Source organism: Cinclus cinclus, chromosome 9 (genome assembly GCF_963662255.1).
Source record: "Cinclus cinclus chromosome 9, bCinCin1.1, whole genome shotgun sequence".
NCBI classification, from domain to species: Eukaryota; Metazoa; Chordata; class Aves; order Passeriformes; family Cinclidae; genus Cinclus; species Cinclus cinclus.
The window spans coordinates 24526721-24547948 of NC_085054.1; the positions used below are offsets into that span (position 1 = coordinate 24526721).

The 21228-nt window shown below is 36.1% G+C and overlaps 1 protein-coding gene across 1 annotated transcript in view; it reads right to left on the reverse strand.

The window, feature by feature from the left end:
• The window catches only part of LRP1B (LDL receptor related protein 1B), a 290652-nt gene that overhangs the window by 167931 nt on the left and 101493 nt on the right, over positions 1–21228 (reverse strand). The window contains exons 19-24 of the mRNA XM_062498644.1: positions 17670–17870; positions 15960–16205; positions 9904–10101; positions 8853–9057; positions 6271–6435; positions 5536–5780 (exon numbers count right to left, since the gene is read on the reverse strand). Of these exons, the coding sequence (XP_062354628.1) occupies positions 5536–5780; positions 6271–6435; positions 8853–9057; positions 9904–10101; positions 15960–16205; positions 17670–17870 (1260 nt within the window). The remainder of the gene's footprint in view (positions 1–5535; positions 5781–6270; positions 6436–8852; positions 9058–9903; positions 10102–15959; positions 16206–17669; positions 17871–21228) is intronic.

The following is a 21228-nucleotide window of genomic DNA, read 5'->3' on the forward strand; positions in this document are numbered from 1 at the left end:
AAAAAGGGAAATGGGATTGATGGACTCAAACACAAACTTATAATTGACAAAGCCAGTTATTGTAGAACATATTCCTCTAACATTGTGCTAGGCTGGAGTACAAGTAACTAGATAACCATAGCAATCTAATCACTGATTGGCATAAAAGAGAAATTTAGCTCAAACTCAAGTACTAAAATTTCAAGACAAAATTTGTTTCATTGAGCCCTTCTTTTTTTCACCAGTGCACGTGTCCTTAAATTTATCCAGCAGTTCATGAATCCTTTAACTACTTACTTGTCTAATCTGTAGTGTGGAAAGAAAGAAGCTTTCAAAATCTTGGAAAAACAGGTTAATTACAATTGTAGCCATCATTTTATTAAAAAAAAAAAAATCTCACAAGCTTTTGTGATCTTCTAGAAAATAGTCTTTCCATTTGCCTGCTTTAAGCACTGGCAGCACTGGAGGCCACCAGAAACTTAAAAAAAAAATAAAAAATAAAAGAAGGATTATTTAACACCTTTTCTTGCACCAACAGGAACACTGAGAGAAAATCTGAGGGGATCTCTTGCAATAAGTTCACAACTTCATGTGGAAGACAACACAATGTGAAGCTGAAGAAAAGACACTGAAGTCAACAAGGCTCATGGAGCCTTTCCAATTAATACACTATTAGTAAATAGAAGTCATCTATCTCGATGAAGCACACATCAGAAACAAAACACAACTTAGAGTTTTGAAAATATTGGGAAGGAGATCACAAAATCATTTATGTTATAAGGGATATGTGGAGACCAGCTAGAGATTCATTCTCCTGCAAATTTTGGCATTTTTCCACACGTGCTGCAAGACTGTAGAAATTAGGTTGTGTTTTGCAGAGAAGCATTTCCTTTCATTTATTCGCCAATACTGAGCAGTAGTTTCTGTGAAATTTCAACCTCTCTTTGGGCCTAAGAATAAGAAATCCCTTTATTGTCTTTCCATGCAACTAGGGTTTTACGGAATGGAATATATGGAATTTAAAAAGGACAGAAAAAAAATAAAAAAGGCATGCTGGTTAATGACCATTTTAAAGAGAGTTTGTGGTTCAAGTGTGCTCCAAGCTTCCACCAAGAGTCTGTGCAATTTGTGTAGTGTTCACATCACAACCCCCTCCCTATTGCACAGAACACAAAATTGGTGGAAAAACAAGTGTTAAAAAGCAGATGTGTTTGTTTCCACATGAATGCACAACTCTAGGAGCAAAGTACCACGATCTAAACATTACTTCTAGCAGCACATATTTATATATTCCTTTCATATTCATACTGCTTGCACTGAATAACAGCTAAGCCTGCTCTTTATTTCCTAATAAAAACTAATTCTCCTGAGGGCACATTGTTATTGCTCCAGCTCTCAAAAATTTGGCTTTTTTATTTTCTCGTGCTCATTCTAACATTTCTATTTCTATTGTGAATAACCTCATGAGCATTTGTTACTCACTTTTTCTGTGCCATTTATGATTTCACGGACTGCCACCATACAGAAGCCTGTCCATAAATGGAATTTGCAGCAGCATCAGCCAGCCTGTCCCCAGACCAAAACCTCTCCCATGCTCCTGATCAGCCTGTCAGGCTTTCTTGAGGTGCTGTATATGATCTGTACACAGCATTCCAGCTGTGGGAGGGATATGGATTTATATAGCATCACAGTTCACTACCTGAGCTGCTTTATTCCTTTCCTAATCATTTCCACCAATCTATTTTCCTTTTGATCACAGCAAGCCACAGAGCTGGCATTTTCCCCATCTGGACAGCCCTTCTCATTACTTGATTGATTTTCATTGCTGATTGCTTGTCAATCTGCTTCTCTCACAGTGCTGTGCACAGATATACACATGCCACTCTTGACACATTGCTCTTGACCGCTCTCTAAAACTTCATTTAAACAAAATGCTTATTTTTCTTGACCAGTAACCCTTAAAAACACCTCCCTCAGACATTCCATCACCAGCTGACAAATGAACACTTACTCTGACAACCTCTCCATATGCATTTCCTATGGCCAACTTACCCCCCACATTAACTTCACACTGAGCTTGTCCCTTCGTGGCACCAGATTTTAGCGAGACAAATTTTGATCTTACACGTGAACAGTGCACAAAATGTTTGAATTCTGCCTAAACCTTCAAATATCTGTACTACAGTCACATCAAAAGGTGCTTTCAAATTGCTGACAATCGATTTCCACTCATATTTAAAACCAGTTACAGATCTAATCCTCTGCTCACTGTCAATACTTCCAATAGAATTGCTTTTCCTAAGGCCAAAGTACTCAGCCAAGTTAAATCTTTATACTGCCTGATTATATCTCATCATTTTAGCACTGATCTTTCAAATGTTCAACTTAGGACTGATCAGAGTTGTAAGTTCTAAAGTAAATTACTCTGTTTCAGATTTTAATAATTCATTTCAAAAATCAGTCAGTATGAAAATTTACATATTCATCACAAATAAACAGGAATACGCATAGAACCAAATACAGTTCTTGATAAAACTGAGAAAAAATTATAATAAATAAATAATATAGCTATAAGCAAAATAATAATATACATATTTTGGTACATATATCTTTCATTATTCATAGCACATATCCCAAACTTTCTGCTAGTTTTGAAGTAAAAAAGAACACATACAAGGTTGAGATAAGATCTCAAAGTAACAAATTTTTTAGTTCTCATCTTAAGCTGCATTTCTGTACGAGTTTATTATTTTAAATAGCTGGCAATCTGGGCCTCAATGGAATATTGTAACAAAACAGTGCTATGAAGTTAAATGTTCTTCATTTTCTAATTACAAAAGAGCCCAGTGGTCCAAATAGACTATTTATTATTGCACTGTTTCTCCTGATTTCTAAATAAAAATTTAATCTGCAGAAAGAAAAATAATGCCATAGCCATGCTTGGTTGTTGATTTTAATCAAAATTAACACCCTGGGGAAAAAAAAAAACCAAAACAAAAAAACACAAAGCAAAGAACAACAACAAAAAAAAAAACCCAAAACAAACAAGCAAAAACTTTAAAAGGGGGAAGTGTGAGAAATTAATAGCTTTGTGTTTTCAAGCTGTGATCTTTCCAATACTCTATATTTATCCCTCTTATCACTATCCTCAGTAGTGCCCTGCCACAACTTCTTGTGACTAAAATAGACCTTGTTCTTTGAAGCAGGTGGGTTTTTCAAATACAATGATAGTTGAAAAATACATTAAATCTTCCTAGAAATCCTGTGTTTGCCATCTTAACAGCACTTCTGACACACAACTTTGATTCTGGGAAGATGAGTGAGCCTCAAGCTCACCTTCCTGAGAGTATTCTGCATTAGAGAAGAAACCTTCCACAATCCCCTGTGGTTTGCTGACGGCTGAATTTATCATCCATACAAATATCTCACTTTAACTTCATTACCTTAAATTAGCATCTGTCCCAGATAGACTCAAAAAATGTGGCTTTAGGCTACAAGAGTTTATTTAGCTCTGTTCTACTTAATTTCGATCAAAATAACTTCCTTGATATATATTAAAAGCTAATAAACTTTCACCCACATAGGTGACCCAGATGGATATAAAATGCAGAATGTTCATCCTGTAGTGCACTAGTCACACCGACAATTCGCAGAGTAAATCTACTCTTAATTTTATTTTAGGACTTTAACCTGCACACTGTCTTGTTTGTTTATTGCAAAATAGCTACAAATTCCAAGGAAAAGTTTACAAGTAATCAGGCTGCATCATAATTTCTTTAGGTCAAATAAAAAGGTACTGCAGATTTGGAGAAAGAAATAACTTCTGCTGAGAGACAATAATTTAGAGCAAAACCAGGAGACCAATCATAAGTCAGATTCCAGTGCTCTCTACATGATAAAATAAAAGCTGCAATTGCATAACTTGATCCTTGAACTTCTTGATTTTGGCAAAGAACAACTGAAGAGTTTTCCACAGCTTTTACTTGCCTGGAGGCTGAGATATCTGTGACTGTGGAATACTGCCTGATGTCTCCCTAGGCTACAGAATCCCTCTGAAGATGCTGTCTGGCCCCAGTCCAAGCACAAAGGAGTTGGTCTTTTTCTGACAGCAAAAAAGGCAAACAGCAACTCTACTGCTACTCTAGAAACATTAAATATGGGACACAAATCCTGAAATTCAGGAGGGGATCAAGTAAAAGAAAATTGCTGCCCCCCCCCCCAAAAAAAACAAAAAAAACCCCAACCCCCCCCAAAAAACAACAACAACAAAACAAACAAACAAACAAAAAAAACCCCACGAACCTGAAAACAAACAAACAAAAGCAAGGAAAAAAAAAAAGCCCCCCAAAAAAAACCAAAACAAAAAACTTATCTGACACGTACATGCAGAGATGTGTATTTATTCCACCCTTATTTTAACTTCCTGAGCACATATATTAAGCAGAAGTCAGACAGCTTTTAAGAATGATACACTGCCCCAAAAAATAAATTCTGAAGAAGGGAAATAAGTGGCTTATTTCAGAAAGTGATGAAGTCCAAGAGACTTGACCTCCACTGAAAAACAGCAGCATTTATCTTCAACATACATTTGTTATTATTTTACAAAGAAAACATCAGAAAAAACACATGCTGACACTTTATGTCACACATTGAGAGGTCACAGATGTCACCACGCTTGGAAACACTAACCAACAAGGAGTGGTAGTCTTTGCTTTTCCTTTATTCCACATGCTAGTGGAGAACACTCCTCAAATCTTCTGACTACCAGTGTGCAGTGAGAATTTTGCTTGCTGGTCCTCATCTACATTAGAGCTTTAGCCATAGATTTTTATGTAAAACTCAGGCAGAACTGGCTTCCAAAGCATTTACACAGCCATCCAAATTTTGTCAGGTTCTGGAGTTTTCAAATCAAGATTGCTCACAGCCTACTAACATAAAAGCCTAAGTGCCTTACTGAGCACTACAAACCCTGGATGAGAAGAAAAACAAAATATCACTTCTCAGTATTAAAAAAAAAAAAAAAAAAAAAACCCAAAAAAACAAGCGTTCATGAGATAAATTCTAAAATAGTATTGTATTAACATCAACGTCTTGCCAGGAAACTTGAAATTTATCCAGAGAACATGGAAAATTCTGGAACTAATTGATGGTCATCCTTCAGTGGCATGATTTTACTTTTCAATATTTATATACAAAATAGTTACTGTCTTTTGTTATATCTCACAATAAAAATTCATACTGATTTTTTTCAGTGTTGCTATTTTGCATGATACCTCCAAAGTTCTACTGATATCATCTACATCATCTATATCTATCTATATCCATATCTGCCCTCCCATAAAAACTTCTTCCCCATGGGTTATGTGCACCTGACTTCATCTAATGTTGAATAAAACAGCTCAAGGCAAAATCATACCTAGATATTTATATATAAAAAGTATATGGATTTTCTCCCTTAGAAGAAGAATATTTAATTATTCTGCAGATAATCCAGATATTTATATTTTAAAAATAATATTTCGCACCTCAGCAATAATTTTTTCTATAAATATTCACCTTGTGGCTGACGACTTGGATGATAAATCTGGAGATCAAATGGCTGAGCACTTGTTTTTTGTATTACACTGACATTTTGGCCTGTCCATTTATTGGCTTTGGCGAGGGTATTGGTCCTCCAATCTGTCCAATAAACTTCACTCCCATACAAAGAAACAGCAAAAGGGTGAGAAAGATATTCGTGACCCCGTATAATCTCTATCATGCTGGTTCCATCATACAATGCAGAATAAATGGCATCCGATCTACAAGACAACCCCAAATTTAAGATTATGTAAAAATAAAATATAAATCACACAACCATTATGACATCGGACAAAACATATAAAAAACTTACTCTGTCAGAGTGGTAAGACCAAAGAATTTCTGCAGTGCAATCATTATAGATTAAATTTATAACATTAATTTAACTAGACATATGGAATACTTATTTGCATAATGCATTAATTTACTGCAATGTTGTGAGAAATACAACAAAAAATTTAGTTTTCTTTTAGATGTAGTTAAACAATAATGAACTAGCTTGGGCCTTGCATGGATGAATGTCAAGGAAAGGCACAGGGAGAGAGGAATGTGGGTGATCCCACAACTGGCAGGGCAATTAAATAAATGTACATATTGTACATGTGCCTGACCAGGGCTGTTTATGTCCATAATGTCCATGACTACATTCCACTTACACTGCAGTTCACATTTCTGCATGGAGCAAATGAGGATTTCTCAGTGCCACTTTACCTGGCATCTGTCCACACTATTCTTTTTTCAAAGTGATCCACAGTGAGGCCATTGGGCCAGGCTCCAGTATCCATATCCTTGTAGATGATCTTCCTCTCTGCTCCACTCATGGAAGCGGATTCAATGCGAGGGAAATTTGCATCCCAGTCTGTCCAAAACAGAATTCTGGTGAGAGGAAAAGGAAAAGAAAGGGGGGATAGAGGAAAATATTAAAGTGTGAAGAAAAATCTTAAATGGTTTATGAGACAAAAATTGGATAAAAAGTTCAACCATTTACATACCTTAAATTAAAGGATTAAACATAGAACAATTTGGGTTCCTACATAAATTCCTTAGGGTAACATGGAGGTAATATTTAATTTTTAGTGTTAGAGCCATCATGAGAATAAAAAAGAACTTAAAATAAACCCTAGGGGTTTAATAGAATTCCCTTTTCCATGTCCATTTATACAGTAGCAGCTTGCCTTGTCTTCCCTCTATAATTAGAAACCCAGCTCATTAGAAGAAATTATAATGAGAGCCTTTGAAAGCAATCCATGGATAAGAAAGATGGGGAGAGAAGAATGGGAAGAAAGGTGATTTGAGGTAGCAGGGATCAAGGAACAGGCAAAGCAAGAGATTTTCAGCTACTCTTAAGAGTGTTCTAATGAAGACCCCTGGACTTCAATATGTCACTAATGAATTTTATACAGATTACACTTGCTAAGAAAACTTCAAAGACAAGTTTTATTGTTGTCTCTCTCATTTTTTGTACTATCTCCAATGTTTTTCTAATAAGAACTTTCACTGTTATAACCAAAGAAGTGTCTTGTTACACAACAGAAGCAGCATCACCAAGAAGACAAAAATAAACTCTAACTGTTCTTAGATTACTGAACTTTCAACAACACACAGACTTGTTAAAGGAAGAAAAAAACACTTTTGATAGGAAAACTTGTGGTTAATTGTAAAGAGTTAATTGCAAAGAGCCAGACCGCAGCAAAGCTTCTGACAAGTTTTGGTATTTTCCACTCAAAGACCTTCAACCTTAGCAGCCAGGGAGTTTGCAGGATGAGCCCACTAGTGCCATTTGCTTCTCTCAGCACTGGGTTTCTGTTTTCAGGCTGGGCCAGGGATGGGTTCATCTACAGATGTTTATTTTCCACACAGCTGAGTGAGTGTGGACTGAGCACCTGCTCAGCCCTGCTGCAGGCTGGAGTGCAGCTCTGTCTCCACTGGGATACAGGATTTGTGCACTCCTAACACAACCCTTTTCCTTGAATCACCATTGTTTATTCACAGTCATTTGTGAAAGGATTGAGGAGCTATTCCTGTCTGTGTTTAAAGATTTTTTTTTTTTCTTTCCTGACTTCTGACATAACATAGCATCAATTGCTTCCAGCTCTTCAAAAGGCAGATTAAGCCTTCAGTTTCAATAATAGTTGTGATTTGATTTTTTTTTTCTTCCCATCCATTTAATTTGAACAACTTCTCTGCCAATTTTTTCTGCCAACAGGATACCTCTTTATAAAGATCTTTATAGATAAGCGATGCACTCTAAATAAGCATTCCAACATCCCAGTTGAGAGGGCAAAAGCCTTAATCATTAAAGCACGTGCATACTAACTCACAATTTAGGTCCCAGAATTTGGGATCTTTATCAATCTTTATTTTTATATCCACAGCTTCGCTTCTGAGAGAAATATTCACCAAAGACACTTGACAGACCATAGCAAATTCCTAAACAAAATTAAATATTGTGACTTTGAAAAGAGGCCAATTGTGTTAACTTTGGCCACATTTAAATTTGTGGTTGGTGGCTTGTTGCTTTTGTTGTGTTTTTCTGAACATTCCTATTCGTTTGGGGTTTTTCCCCCCTCTGTGAAAGAGCAATAATTTTGGGAAGAGGATGGAGCTATTGAATATACATAATCTGGTTTATAACATACCCCTAATGAATACGTAGAAAAAACACTGACAGGAGCTGGCAAGCATTATATCCACTTTAGAGATGAAAACCAAACACAAAAAAAAAAAAAAAAAAGGTGGCATTTACCTCACTGAGTCATTAGGCTTCTAGTAACATCTAAGCTGTATTTTTTACAATCCCACCAAAAAAAAAAAAAACATAAAAGACCCAAAACAAAGCAAGAAAACAAACCACCACCACCACCAATAAAGATCCAAAAACAAACAAAACCCCCAAACCAAAACAGAAACCCCACAAAAAACAAAACGAAACAAACATTTAAAGAGGTAAATGGACCTAAATCTGTCCATTAACCTCACAGAAACGTTAGATGAAACAGTACAATTGTCATCCACATGGAAAAAAATAAATGAATGAAACAACATGGCAAAGTAAGTAATTTGCCAATAAAAAGTTCCCTATATCACCTGAATTACCATTTTTAATCCTGTTTTCACTCAGAAAAAACATACTAATAATGGATTCTTTATCACTCAAGATATACTTTCAAGAACTATCAAAGATAAGTTAGAAACTAACTCACCGTGAAAACAAAAATGAAACAAATATCACATTTAAACATCTTTAAAATACTTTGCAACCAGAAAAAAATGTTTTTATACTTTATAATTACCCATATCTGGGATCCAAAGCAATAGCCCTCGGATGCTCCATAGCTCCAGCTATCAATGTTGTCCTCAAAGTGCCATCGAGTTTTGCTACTTCAATTTGGTCCAAGTTGCTGTCTATCCAGTAAATGTTTCCTGCTATCCAATCTACAGTCAGACCTTCAGGAGTGGCCAGGCCATGTTGCACCACAACCTCAATGGCACTAACACCTTCAAAAAAAACAAAACAACAACAAGAACAACAAAAAAAAAAAAAACCAAAAAAAACCAAAAACAAACAAAAAAACCAAACCAAAAAACCCAAAACAAAAAACCCAAAAAAAACACAAAACCAAAACAGCCAACAACAACAAAGAAACAAAAAAAAAAAAAAAAAAAAAAAAAAAAAAAAAAAAAAAAAAAAAAAAAAAGAGGAAAAGAGATTATTGAAGAACTAATGTAGAGACTGGTGGAGTGTACATGGACACGCAAGTTTATCAGACGTTCTTGGGGTGAATGGGTGAATTCTGGATTATTTGGGGTTTTCCTTTCAGATGAAAGCACTGGAAAATTCACTTCAACAAAGAACATTTTGTATAAACTATTTTGTGTATATTATGAGATTATATTTAGTTATAGGACATCATTATGTCATCAGAGCAAAGAAAAAGTCTTTCTGGATGCTATAAAATTTTGAAGCAGAATCTTTCACCTAGTGAGAGGAGATAATTTATCAGACATCCGATAAATTCTTATATTTTTTTAGTAAGGTGAAGAAAAATGGAAACAAACAACTCCACAACTTCAATATTGAACTCATTGGACCAGAAGGAAACACCTTTTCTTTGCATTTGCCATTTTCTTCCCCCTGGAGCATATTGCAAAAGGAAACTTTGATAAAAAAAAAGTATTTTCTGCCTGGAAATGAAGTACAACTTCGATATACCCCTTTTCAAAGGCAGAATGCCATCACAAATTCTGTTTCTGTGAATGGCAGCTCAGTTACGACTGGTCAGGTTGAATACCCGGTAACTGCAGGTGTTCTTACTGTTAAAAAAATAAAGACTCAATCCATACCTCCAGTATCAGAGAGCTTGCCTCTGTAGATTTTGTCCTCCACCACATCTGTCCAGTACAGCAAACTCTGACTGAAATGAAAATCCAGAGCTATTGTGTTTCTTAAACCAGGAACTAAGAGGCTGTAGTCACGCTTGTGAAGATCAATTTTTCTGATTTCATGTCGAATAGAAAAAATTATGAAAGCCTCAAATGGATCTGGAAGACGAAGATTAAACATTTCAAAGGAATAATAAAAAAGATATTGCTACAAATTGATATAAATGACAGGTGGAAGGTGAACAACAGAATACTTTATCAGGAGAAACAGATGATTAAAACAATTCATCTTTTGATAAGGAATCTTTCAAGTACTTGTTCAGTCCAACAGAATTCTTAATTCTCCCTTCGACCATTATCTTTGATCCCAACTAGAGATATTAGACATTAAATGTGGGAATATCAGACTCAACTGTTGAACTGTATTTTGTAGCACTAGCACTATGAGACCATAACTAGAGCTTTAAAAAGTCACACAATCAAATTAAACATCGCCTTCTCCAAAGGTTCATAAAAATGAAACCATTAAAATATACATTGTTTCAAAGGCAAACCAGCTGAAACAATTTACTAATACATAAAGTACCTTTGGAGTACACAGTGTACCTTGTGTTTTCAGTTGAAGTGCATTAAAAAAACCCACCATGCCCAACTAACAAGCAAGAAAATGAACATTTGATGTGCTTACACGTCATCACAAATCCAGCTACCAGTGACTTTCTCCTATTGTTAAAGAATTAATGCTACATGATTTGTGCCAGTGAGTTGATATCAAAGTGTGCAAAAATATCTGTAACCACAATCAGCATTGGCCAGCCATACTATGAAATTGATTTTTTAATTATAGTTCTTACATAGATTAGGAAAGGTTTTTCAAGTAAGTAACTCTGTTAATAAAAGAGCCAAGGAAGACAAAAAAAATTGGATTTTATAAACTATTGAATCAACTCAGTATATCCACTTTGATAAAGATATGTTTTGACAGCAATCCTTTTCTGCGGGGAGGTAGTTGTTCCTCCCAAAACACTCCGAGTTCCTTCTCCCAGAGTGAAACACAGACTATACTGGGAGGTTTGCTTTCCATACAATTAAATTTATTTATGCAAACGATTCTAGGCAGTTTATGGCAATAGGCAATACTCGTGGTTCTCAGGGCTCCTGAGAGTCTCTGAAAACACCCAGTTTATCTCTTGCTCATTCACTTGAACACTTCACTGCTCACTTCCTCCTTCTGGTACCCCCTGCACACACAGACTAAATTATCTGTGATGTGTTAGGCTAATCAGACACTTCAGCAGAGCTGCGTTTCTGCTCTTGAAGCACTTTGTGAACAATCTGGTTGAACTTTCCAAATGACCCTGCTATTTGTTAAAGCAATGAATGACTTTCTGCAAAGCAAATTTTTCAAAGCTCTGAAGTGGTCAAATAATTAAATAAAGTGCAGAACAGGATCGCTGACATTAGTAGCTGTTTCACAAGCACCAGTTATCTGAAGTTGAGACACACTTTAATGGCACTTCCCAAATTCTGATCAATTGGCAGCTATTATGCAGGAGGCTTCTATGGGGCTTTTTGGCAATTCCAGTGCATAAGAACACAAGTCATAATCCTCACCAGTAGCTTTTTATGTATTTCTCAGTAATTAACAACACAATGGGAGGAAAAAGAAACCTAATAAATGTGTGCTATGTTGGATTGTTTTCATTCGAAGTAGAGGAAGTAGAGTTAAAGATAAATAACACATGGTGCAAATAATCTTTATGAAAAGGATTCAAGTACAATGGGATCTTGGCAGGATTTATAATTTAAATAAACACAACAAAATCCTAAACCTGGCTGAAAACAGCCTGCAACACTGTACCCTCCTCTGAACACAGCCTTTGAAGAAGAGTGTGAATCAATAAAGAAATAAAAGAGGAAACGAGCAGGTGTTCCAAGAGGTCTAGAAATCATGGCCTGCAAGGGAAGAAAAAACAATCTGGAACTGCTTAGTCTGAAAAAATGGCATAAGAAGATGAGTGGAAGCACATTAAACTCCCTTACGACATAAAAGGCTTATGAATTGAAAATGGGAAAAATCCTGTTTTCTGTATAAATAACAAGTAGGGCAGGGATTAAAGGCTTAAACTGGACCAGGAAGACTCAGAAAGACCAGAAAAACCAAAATCTTCAGGAAAGTGAGTCAACAAAACATTTCACCCCTGGGAAACTTGGAGTTTAGCACTGAAGGTGTCCTGAAGGTCTTGGAAAGCAGATAAACAGCAGCAGTATTAGCCAGGCTTTGATCTTCCTTCCAACCTGGTCATTCAATGGCTCTATAAAATCAGCTACATTACAGTGAATTGGAATACTCAGGTTCAATCAAATATTTAAAAAAAAAAAAAAAAAAAAAAAAAAAAAAGAGAAAAAATAAAATGCTTCCATCACCCAATAAACCCAAAATCTGATGCTACTTTCCAGATTAAACTTTGAGAAATTGAGACCAAATACTTTTTATTCTGCAAATTGACTAAAAGCATTTCTGCAAAGTTTCAAATCAATATAATGGTTATTGCCTGCATTCTTTAAAACTTGCAGGAAAATTAAGTGTTTTCAATTTGTTTAGAAAAATCATACATTTTTGCACTTCATTATTTCCTAAGTTCCTCAATTTTTTTTTCACCACAAAGATTAGGATATAAAATTTATGATGCAAAAAAGTATAAATTACATGAAAAGCAGTAAAAAAGTCTCTGCTAGAGGAAAACTGCCTAAACAGTACCATCAAAAAGGACTCCATAATGCCTCACATTTTTCTTTTTTTTTTTTTTTTTAAGTTTAAAATTCTTAGGAAAAATTCTGACTGAACCTAATTGTTTGATTGAAGCTTACTGTAACAGCAGCACAGCAAGCAATCTACATTATGCTTTTATGAAAATTACCTCCAAGAAGAAGAAAAACTTCATAAAGATTCTGAAAAAAACACCTTCATTAAAAGTTTGACACGGCTCAGAGAGGTTTGGACTATTTTGGACTACTCCCCTCTCTGTTTCAGTATTGAAAGGTATCTGGAAATGATAACAGAATTGAGTTTCAAACCAGCTAGATCAAACAAACAGACACATTATCTTTTTTTTTTTTTAAAAAAAAGGTTATATCTATATCTAGCTCTATATATATGGAGTGATATAAAAGTTTCCACTGCTTACAAAAGGCTGACAATCAATTTTAAACTGTTTCTGAGCTCACCTAACATTTATTATACCAAAGTCTGAAAGGTTGAATGTAAACATGAAATTTAACTATCTTTTAAGAACAGTATCCTTCCTTTTTTTTTATGAATGTTTGTTATCATTTAAAAGAGCAAGTGCAATATTCCAGCACAACTTACTTTGAACTGTGCTCCAAGAGAAACCAGGAACACAAATATGAAAACCTATAACTTGTATTGACTTTCTTTCTGAATAATGGAGCTCTGTAACACACTCTTAGTTCAATCAATACAAATTTAAATCTGAAGGAAACATTTAATGTTTGGGAAGTCAGTAATGTAACAATGCCAGAGCACCAACAAGCAAACGAGATGAAAACAAGAGACATGGAAAGTGAAGAAACTCTGGAGGAGGAAAGAGACGACACCTAAAAATCTCAAGAAATAAAGACAACATAAGCAGAAATGAGTTAATCACAGAGGAGATTTAAAAGACTTTGAAAAAGAAACTAGAAAGAGAGGAACTGCTCAATTCAAGTATTTTAGTTCTATTTACTTATTACTCTGTAACTCATTATATATCTCTGGCAATCCATTAGATTCCTCTGACAAACACACTCTTTTGATAGTGAAATACAATCAGGAAAAAAAAAAAAGCTAGAATCACGTAATTCCTGCATTTTCAGCACTCACATTCCCATTCTAATGGGCTCACAAATAAATGTTTTTACAATATTGTGAAAATGTATTGCATACTAACTTCACATGTCATTACTGTGTACTTGTGAAATGTTTCTTATGCATAGGAAAATGCTATTTCAGGTAAAAAAAAAAAAAAAAGGGCTACAGGGCAAGGTTCTCATTTTCTTGTAATTTTTTTTCTTCTGGAAACATTATCAATTACTGTTCTAATAGAATACACACCTACTCCTGGCTCAAGGCATCTTAAATCACTATAGCTGTTCTAAGAATTACTTCATAACAACTGAAATTATTGAAATAGTAGTTTGGCATTTGGGGGACAGCTTATCTTCATAAGGTCACTTTGAACTTTATTTGTAATAGTATTATATAAAAGTTTTTTCTTCATTCTAAGTTCATTCAAAGATCTCGTGCCCAGAGACTTAAATGATAGGGACATTTTGAGTCTCAGAGATTCACAAAAGAAACCAAAATTGTTCTCACTTTCCTAAAATGCCCTTCACACAGTCAACAACTGAAGTCTCAGAGGATCTGTCCTCCAGAGAACTTCCCATGTCTTTTGAATTAAATAAACTGTAAAGGGCAAAGATGATTTGTGCCTCTAAAAGCACTTGCCATATTTAATATGGCATAATTTTATCACTGCTTTGATGGCATTAAGGCAGGATCATTACAGTTTGTAAAGAAAGGTATCATTTTTCTTTATATCAGCTGCCTTCACAGGTCTCAGATCATATATTTAGTATTACATTCTTTGAAAAAACATCTGGAGAAATCAATTTACAACTTCAGATTGTCACCAACACCAGTAGACATTAAGCAGAAATATGGGCTTAATTCTCATGGGTTTAAGAAACCCAAGAAACTGTAGTCCCACTTCCCTTATTTTATAACACAAGTGAATATACTTCACTTTTTTCCCCCCCATCTAGTTTCCAAATATTGGGCATTTCTACCTCATTTAGCTTAAAGTTTGTTTCAAGCTTTCCTCATATAAGTTACTAACACTGTGTTAAATTCTTTGTAATCCTCTCATTTCTCTAACCCAGTAAGAATGCATTTTTTCAGTTACTGGAAGTATCCATAATACAGCAAATCAGATTGATCAATTGACTGATTGAGAACCAGACCAAAGCACTGACACAAAGCAAGAACTTTAACAGCAATCACTGCAGAGTAAGAATAAATAAAGAATATCCTAACCATATTTACTGAATTGTGAAACACCCATGTTGAAGACATTTCTGTTCAGAGTTGCAATAACTCCATGAAAGAATAGAGATATCATAGAATAAAATTATCAAGGAATCCTGAATCAAAGAAAACTGAATTATGAAAAATCTAGAAAGCAAGCTCAATACTGCTTTTAAGTCCATACCAGGGAGGTAAAGGTGTAATAACAGTTTACAATGCAGATTTCTGTTTTACACACAACACTGAACCTGAAAAAACACACTCCTAACATCGTTTCCAAAAGATGCTTTAGTACTTGTTAATAGAGAACAATGAGGGGAATATATTCCCTTCTCCAGCTTTGGCTCCTGTTGGTTTTCACCTTGATTAGTGAGCTGAGCAGGCTCATACTGCTGTCAAAAAACAAGTGCCAGAATGCCTTAGGGGAAAAAAACCAGCTTAAATATTGAATGCTAACAGGGAGCATATAATTGCACACTCAAAATTAATCTTCTGAACCCTCAACCAATGCTGATCAATACCATGACTGATCCATTTCTTTAAAATACATAGTAAAATCCCCACATAGAATGTATAATTATGTATATACATATATGACTATGCATATTAACTGTACATGAAAACCTGCATAAAACTTCAAAAAGATATCAGAATTTTATCTATATAGATGTTATAAAATTATAACATTCCCAGAAACATATAGTATTAGCATCCTTAGGTTATCAACAGCCTAATATTTCAATACCCCTTTGTATATCAATAGGGACAGTTTTAATGAGTCCTTAGATTGCAACCAACTGCACATTTGGACAATCCCAGCCTGTATTTGGTATACACATAAAAAGAAAACAAAAATACTGAAAGAAGCTCTCAGTAAATGGCCATCACAGTTATTAACTTCCTGAATATTGAACACCAAATTTCAACTCACCAGTACTAACACAACTCTCTCCATCCTTACTAAGCTTCCAGCCTTCATAACACGAGCACTTGACAGTATTTTTATGCTGCTCACAAACTTGGCTACACTTGAGGTGCTTGGTGCAGTAATCCATAATCTCACAAGTTTTGTTGTCTGTAGTAAGATTGAATCCTGCAGGGCAGGAGCACACAATTCTTCCTCCAGGAACCACAGAACACTGATGGCTACATCCACCATTGTTAAGTGAACATTCATCTGAAATAATACGGAAAACCAGTAATTAAGGGCTGCAAAAGCTGTCAGTTATGTTGCATTTAGCAAAGTCAACTAAAACACCTACAAAGGCCTCCAAGATGGGCAAACAACATTTAATATTTCTAAAACAGATTTCTGTATTTGTTTTTAAAATTATTTGGCGTGCAACCATTCATCTGGTAGCTTTAATGCAACCGTTCAAGACTTTAGCACAGCTCCGTGCCCAAGTGGTGATCCTCAGGAGCCAGTGTTGGGATTGACACTGTTTAACACCTTTATCAGGGACAGTGGGACTGAGGGCACCCTCATCAGCTCCTGATGAGACAGAGTTGTGTGAATGATGCAGCACGGAAAAGATGCCATCTAGAGGGACCTTGCCAGGCTTCAAAGCTGGGGCTTATACAAACAACTTGAAGTTCAACAGAGCCAAATATCAGGAGCTGCACTGAGTCAGGGTAGTCACCAGCACAAATACAGGAGAAATAATGGATTGAGAGCAGCCCTGAGGAGGAAGTGGAGGTGTTAGTGGATAAGAAGCACAACACGACCTGGAAACGTGAGCTTGCAGCCCAGAAAGCCAAATGTGTCCTGGGCCGTATCAAATACAGCTGTACCTCAAAGGAAGGAGGTTCTTCCCCTCTGTTCCCACCTGAAGGACTGAAGCCAGCTCTGGGGCCCCCAGCATGAGGGGTATGGGGACATTTTGGAGTAAGTGCAGGGAAAGCCATGAAAATGCTCTGAGGGCTGGAGCAGTTCTGCTCTGTGAAGTGTCTGAGAGCTGGGACCGTTCAGCCTGGAGAACTGAAAGCTCCAGGGAGACCTCAGAGTCCTTCCCAGGGCCTAAAGGGGCTCAAAGAGAACTGGAGAGGGACTTTGGGCAAGGGCCTGCAAAGACAGGACAAGGGAGGAGTAGCTTCAAAATGATAGAAGACAGGTTAGATTTGACATTGGGAAGAAATTTTTGACTTGGAGGGTGGGGAGACCCTGGCACAGGGGGCCCCAGAGAAGCTGTGGCTGCCCCATCCCTGGAAGTGTCCAAGGCCAGGCTGAAAGAGGTTTGGAATAACCTGGTTTAACAGAAGTACCCCTCCCTAAGCAGGACGTTGGAACGAGCTGACCTTTAAGGTGCCTTCCAAGCCAAACCATTTTATGGAATGAACTCAAGCTTTTGTAGTTGGAGAGAGCTGCAAATCAGCTGAAGTTCTTTCCTACACATGGATGCACTTTAAATTGTTCACCTCCAGGCATTTTTCCAGGGATTTGAAAAATAAAAACTTGTCTCCTTTGCTTTTTTTGAAGAAAACTACAACTTCATAAGCATAAACACAGTATGATTTTAACTAAGCAAAAACCCTCACATAGTCCCTAGTGCTAAAATTTCAGTACGAGAACCTTTTTCTCAGTGGGAGATATCACAACAGACAACATCATGAGCAATCAGAAAAAGGTGTCTAAAAGAAGTACCACAAAGATCGCCTTCATCAGATCCATCAGGACAATCTCTTCTCCCATTGCAGAGCTTCTCAGGCTGTAGGCAGATGGAGGTATCATTAGCACAAGGGTATTTTGGTGGTCCACACAAATAGCCCTCGCAATTATCCTCATCAGACTGATCCTCACAATCAATATCGCCATCACATAGCCACGCTTTGCTAATGCATCTCCCTTGGGGAAAAGAGACAATAAACACAGGAAATCAGACTGGAAGCAAACTTTAGGAGGTAAAAAAAAAAAAAAACCCAAACAAAAAAACCCCAAAAACACCTTCAAAACAATATACAGATTTTTTTTCCTCTCTTTTGTTTTAATTATTCTTTTCTATTAATAGTTCTTTTCTCTTCAATGAGCAGAAAGAAACCAGCTTGCACTTATACTCTGAAACATTGTCCACAGCATTTTTGACAATCTAATTTTCCAAACAACACCAATCCTATTTATTTGTGTGCTGAACAAAACTGCATACAGGCAGGACACAATCTCAAAATCTGTTAAATACATCAAATGATACTAAAATTTTCTAATTATTTTTAATTTCTTCTTGTCTTCATCTCTCTTCTTTTATCTTCTTCTGCAACAGCCTCCATGGGAGAAATGTTTCAATATATGTCTTGTAATTAGCATGGGTTTGCAAAGCAAAAATCTTTCTAGGAAGTAGACACAGCCCATTCCCCAGTGATGTCAGATAAATGATCAGCTTTCAGGCAAAATAACTACAGCAGATGAAATTTCTTAAATTACTTCAGTTTTGTCACCCAGTATTCAGATCATGTCTCAAAAGGGGGAAAAGTAATTTGTCATGACCATCAGTGTTTAGAGATGCAAGAAAGCTTCTTGATTAGAAAAAAGGTGTTAATCTTAAATCATGCAGGTATTAAATTAGAATCAACAAAATAAGGGATTTTAATGAAAGGAGCCAAGATTGTGAATGCTGACACTTACAGGTGTGGGTGTGCTCTTGTCTCAGCCTATTTTTCTACTTGCTCCCTACAGCCAGGAGGGTTTAGCTGTAAATTTTGATAACACTGAGACTAAAGAGAAATGTCGCGCACTTTATTTTCCAATTAATAAAGAGAGAACAGGTAGAACCACAGGTAATGAAGCTGACCTAGAAATTTGGATTTTTTTTCTCCCATGAATTAATTATGCAGAGAAAATCAACTGGAATGGGAAGGAAGATCCTGGGAATGTTTAGTTCCATTGACAGCAATTCTGGCGGATGCCCAGATACTGACTAGCAAAGCCTGATACTCCTAAATTCAAACTTGCTCAGTATGATCTGACATGACTTTCTGCCCACCCTTCCCAGCTTACACAATATCAGATTTCAATTTTTTTAAAAGGACACATTTGTTGAAGATTGGTTTAATGCATTTGGTTTGACATTTTAGTCTTCTTTTCATGCAAAAAAATGCTGATGTCATCACAGAAAGTCAAAGGGATAAAAGACAGTGAAATAAGAACACTAAAAAAAAAAACAAACACAAACAAAACAAACAAACAAAATATTCTGCAGCACTCAGGAAGAAAATGTGAGACTGTTTCCACTTTTGGTGGAGAAAAGTAAGTAGCGAAACTTCAGGATAATACTACACTGAGTGTGGGGTTTAAACAACACAACATCATTTTGCCAGTGGAAAATCAGCTTGAAAACAAACAGGGAGGGGTGGCAATTAGAATGAAAAGCTTCCATTTTCTTTAGTAGCCAAAGTCCCAAACGTCCCATTCTCAAAAGGCAGAACTGCACAGACACCAGGAAGCAAAACTGTATGCACGATATGCATGCAGCTTATCATTACATGCAATCACAAGTGTTTCAAAAATGTGTCCCTGTTCTTCATTATCCTGAATGATCATTGATTTTATATATTACTATAACGCTGCAGTAGGATGCAAGCTAATGGAAAATACCAACATCAACCAAACCAACCATAACCCAAAGCAAATTGAGGCTGCTTCCAGTAGAGCTCCTAATCTGTTACTTTAATCTTTTATGCATTCAAATGTTTACAGAGAAAATCAGTTTCCCTGCCTTTCTTGTACCTTAGTGAAGATATGTGTGATAATGAAAGATTCATCTTTCATTATGATAGATATGACATGTTCTTAAGTAGAATATACTTTCAAGGAATTAATCTTTGCCAAGATTCTAAAGAGATGGACTTCATGAAATATTATGACTGTCTTGAGATCATTACTTAAAATTCACTGAAGTATTTTTCCTTTATTGCCCTTTAGTGAAACTCATACTTCTGGTTTCCAGGAACCTCTTTAGTAAAATTCCATCATAAATTAATTGCCTCAGTAGCTGTAGCTGTCCTTTTCCATAGCTCTTTTGTGTAACACAGTGAAACACGAGGCCTGAGGAGAAACTATGTGGGAAAGCCTTAACCAAATGCTTCTCCAATGTTTTTTTTTTTTTATTTCCTGCAACTCTTATCAACAGATTTAACTATTTATACATCCCTTCAGTCTTTGTCAGGACACTGAACCCAGGAGATTTTTTGACTGATTATGTCTTCAACCGTATGAAAACTACTTTGATGGAGCATTAATTACACTGTTTGCTGTTACAGTGAATTTTTACTGCCTAAAACTGAAATGTAACACTTTCCTCACTAAAGAATGGACTCAATCTCAATCCCATCAATTTAACAGAATGTTCCAATCTGACACATTTAACAAAATATTGTGATGGCCAGTGATCTCATTTGTCCTGTAGAACACATGTGGGACTTAGATCACATTGTTTCAAAAATGTGGTCATTTCTCAATTTAATGATTTCAGTAAAAAGCAGATGTCTATAAATGAATACTGGATGAGACAGGGGAAAACAAAACAAAACAGAACAAAAAAATGCCACAAAAAACAGGCCTAAAGAAGAGAGCTGTTATCCCAGAAAGCAATGTGGCCATGCACTAAGGATAAAAGTCCTACCAATTCCCTCATCATGTTTCTGGAAAACCTTTCCTTCCCAGCCTTCCTCAGCTTCTTTGGTCACAAATCTAATCTAGACCCATCATCCCCATCCAGACAGCACCAGTGCTGTTATATTCTTCCAGCATCACTGTGATCAGCACCCACTGACTTGATTTCCTCTATGGACATTCCTTATTTTCCATTCCAAACCAGTACTACTTCTTTCATGATTTTGTTTCCCCCCCCCCCCCCCCCCTTAATACACTCTAATATATTATTATATGTAAGGAGAGAAAATAAAAAAAGAAAAAAGAGAGAAAGTACTAAAAAATAGTCCACAGAGTAGCATCAAAAATGTTAGGATAACATCAATTTCTGCTTGAAAAAAATAAAAAGAACAGCAAGTATGACAAATAAATGTTACAGCTCAGATGTACTGCTTACTAAACTGAAGTATTCATGGCTCTTTTGCAATTGCCTTCACAGAAGTACTTTATTATGATCATTAGAGCAATTAGATGACATTTTAAGTGAGATTGCACAGATTCTGCTCGTGGTGTAGCAATACTAACTGAAAAGTAGGGAGATGGAATAAAAAGGATAAAT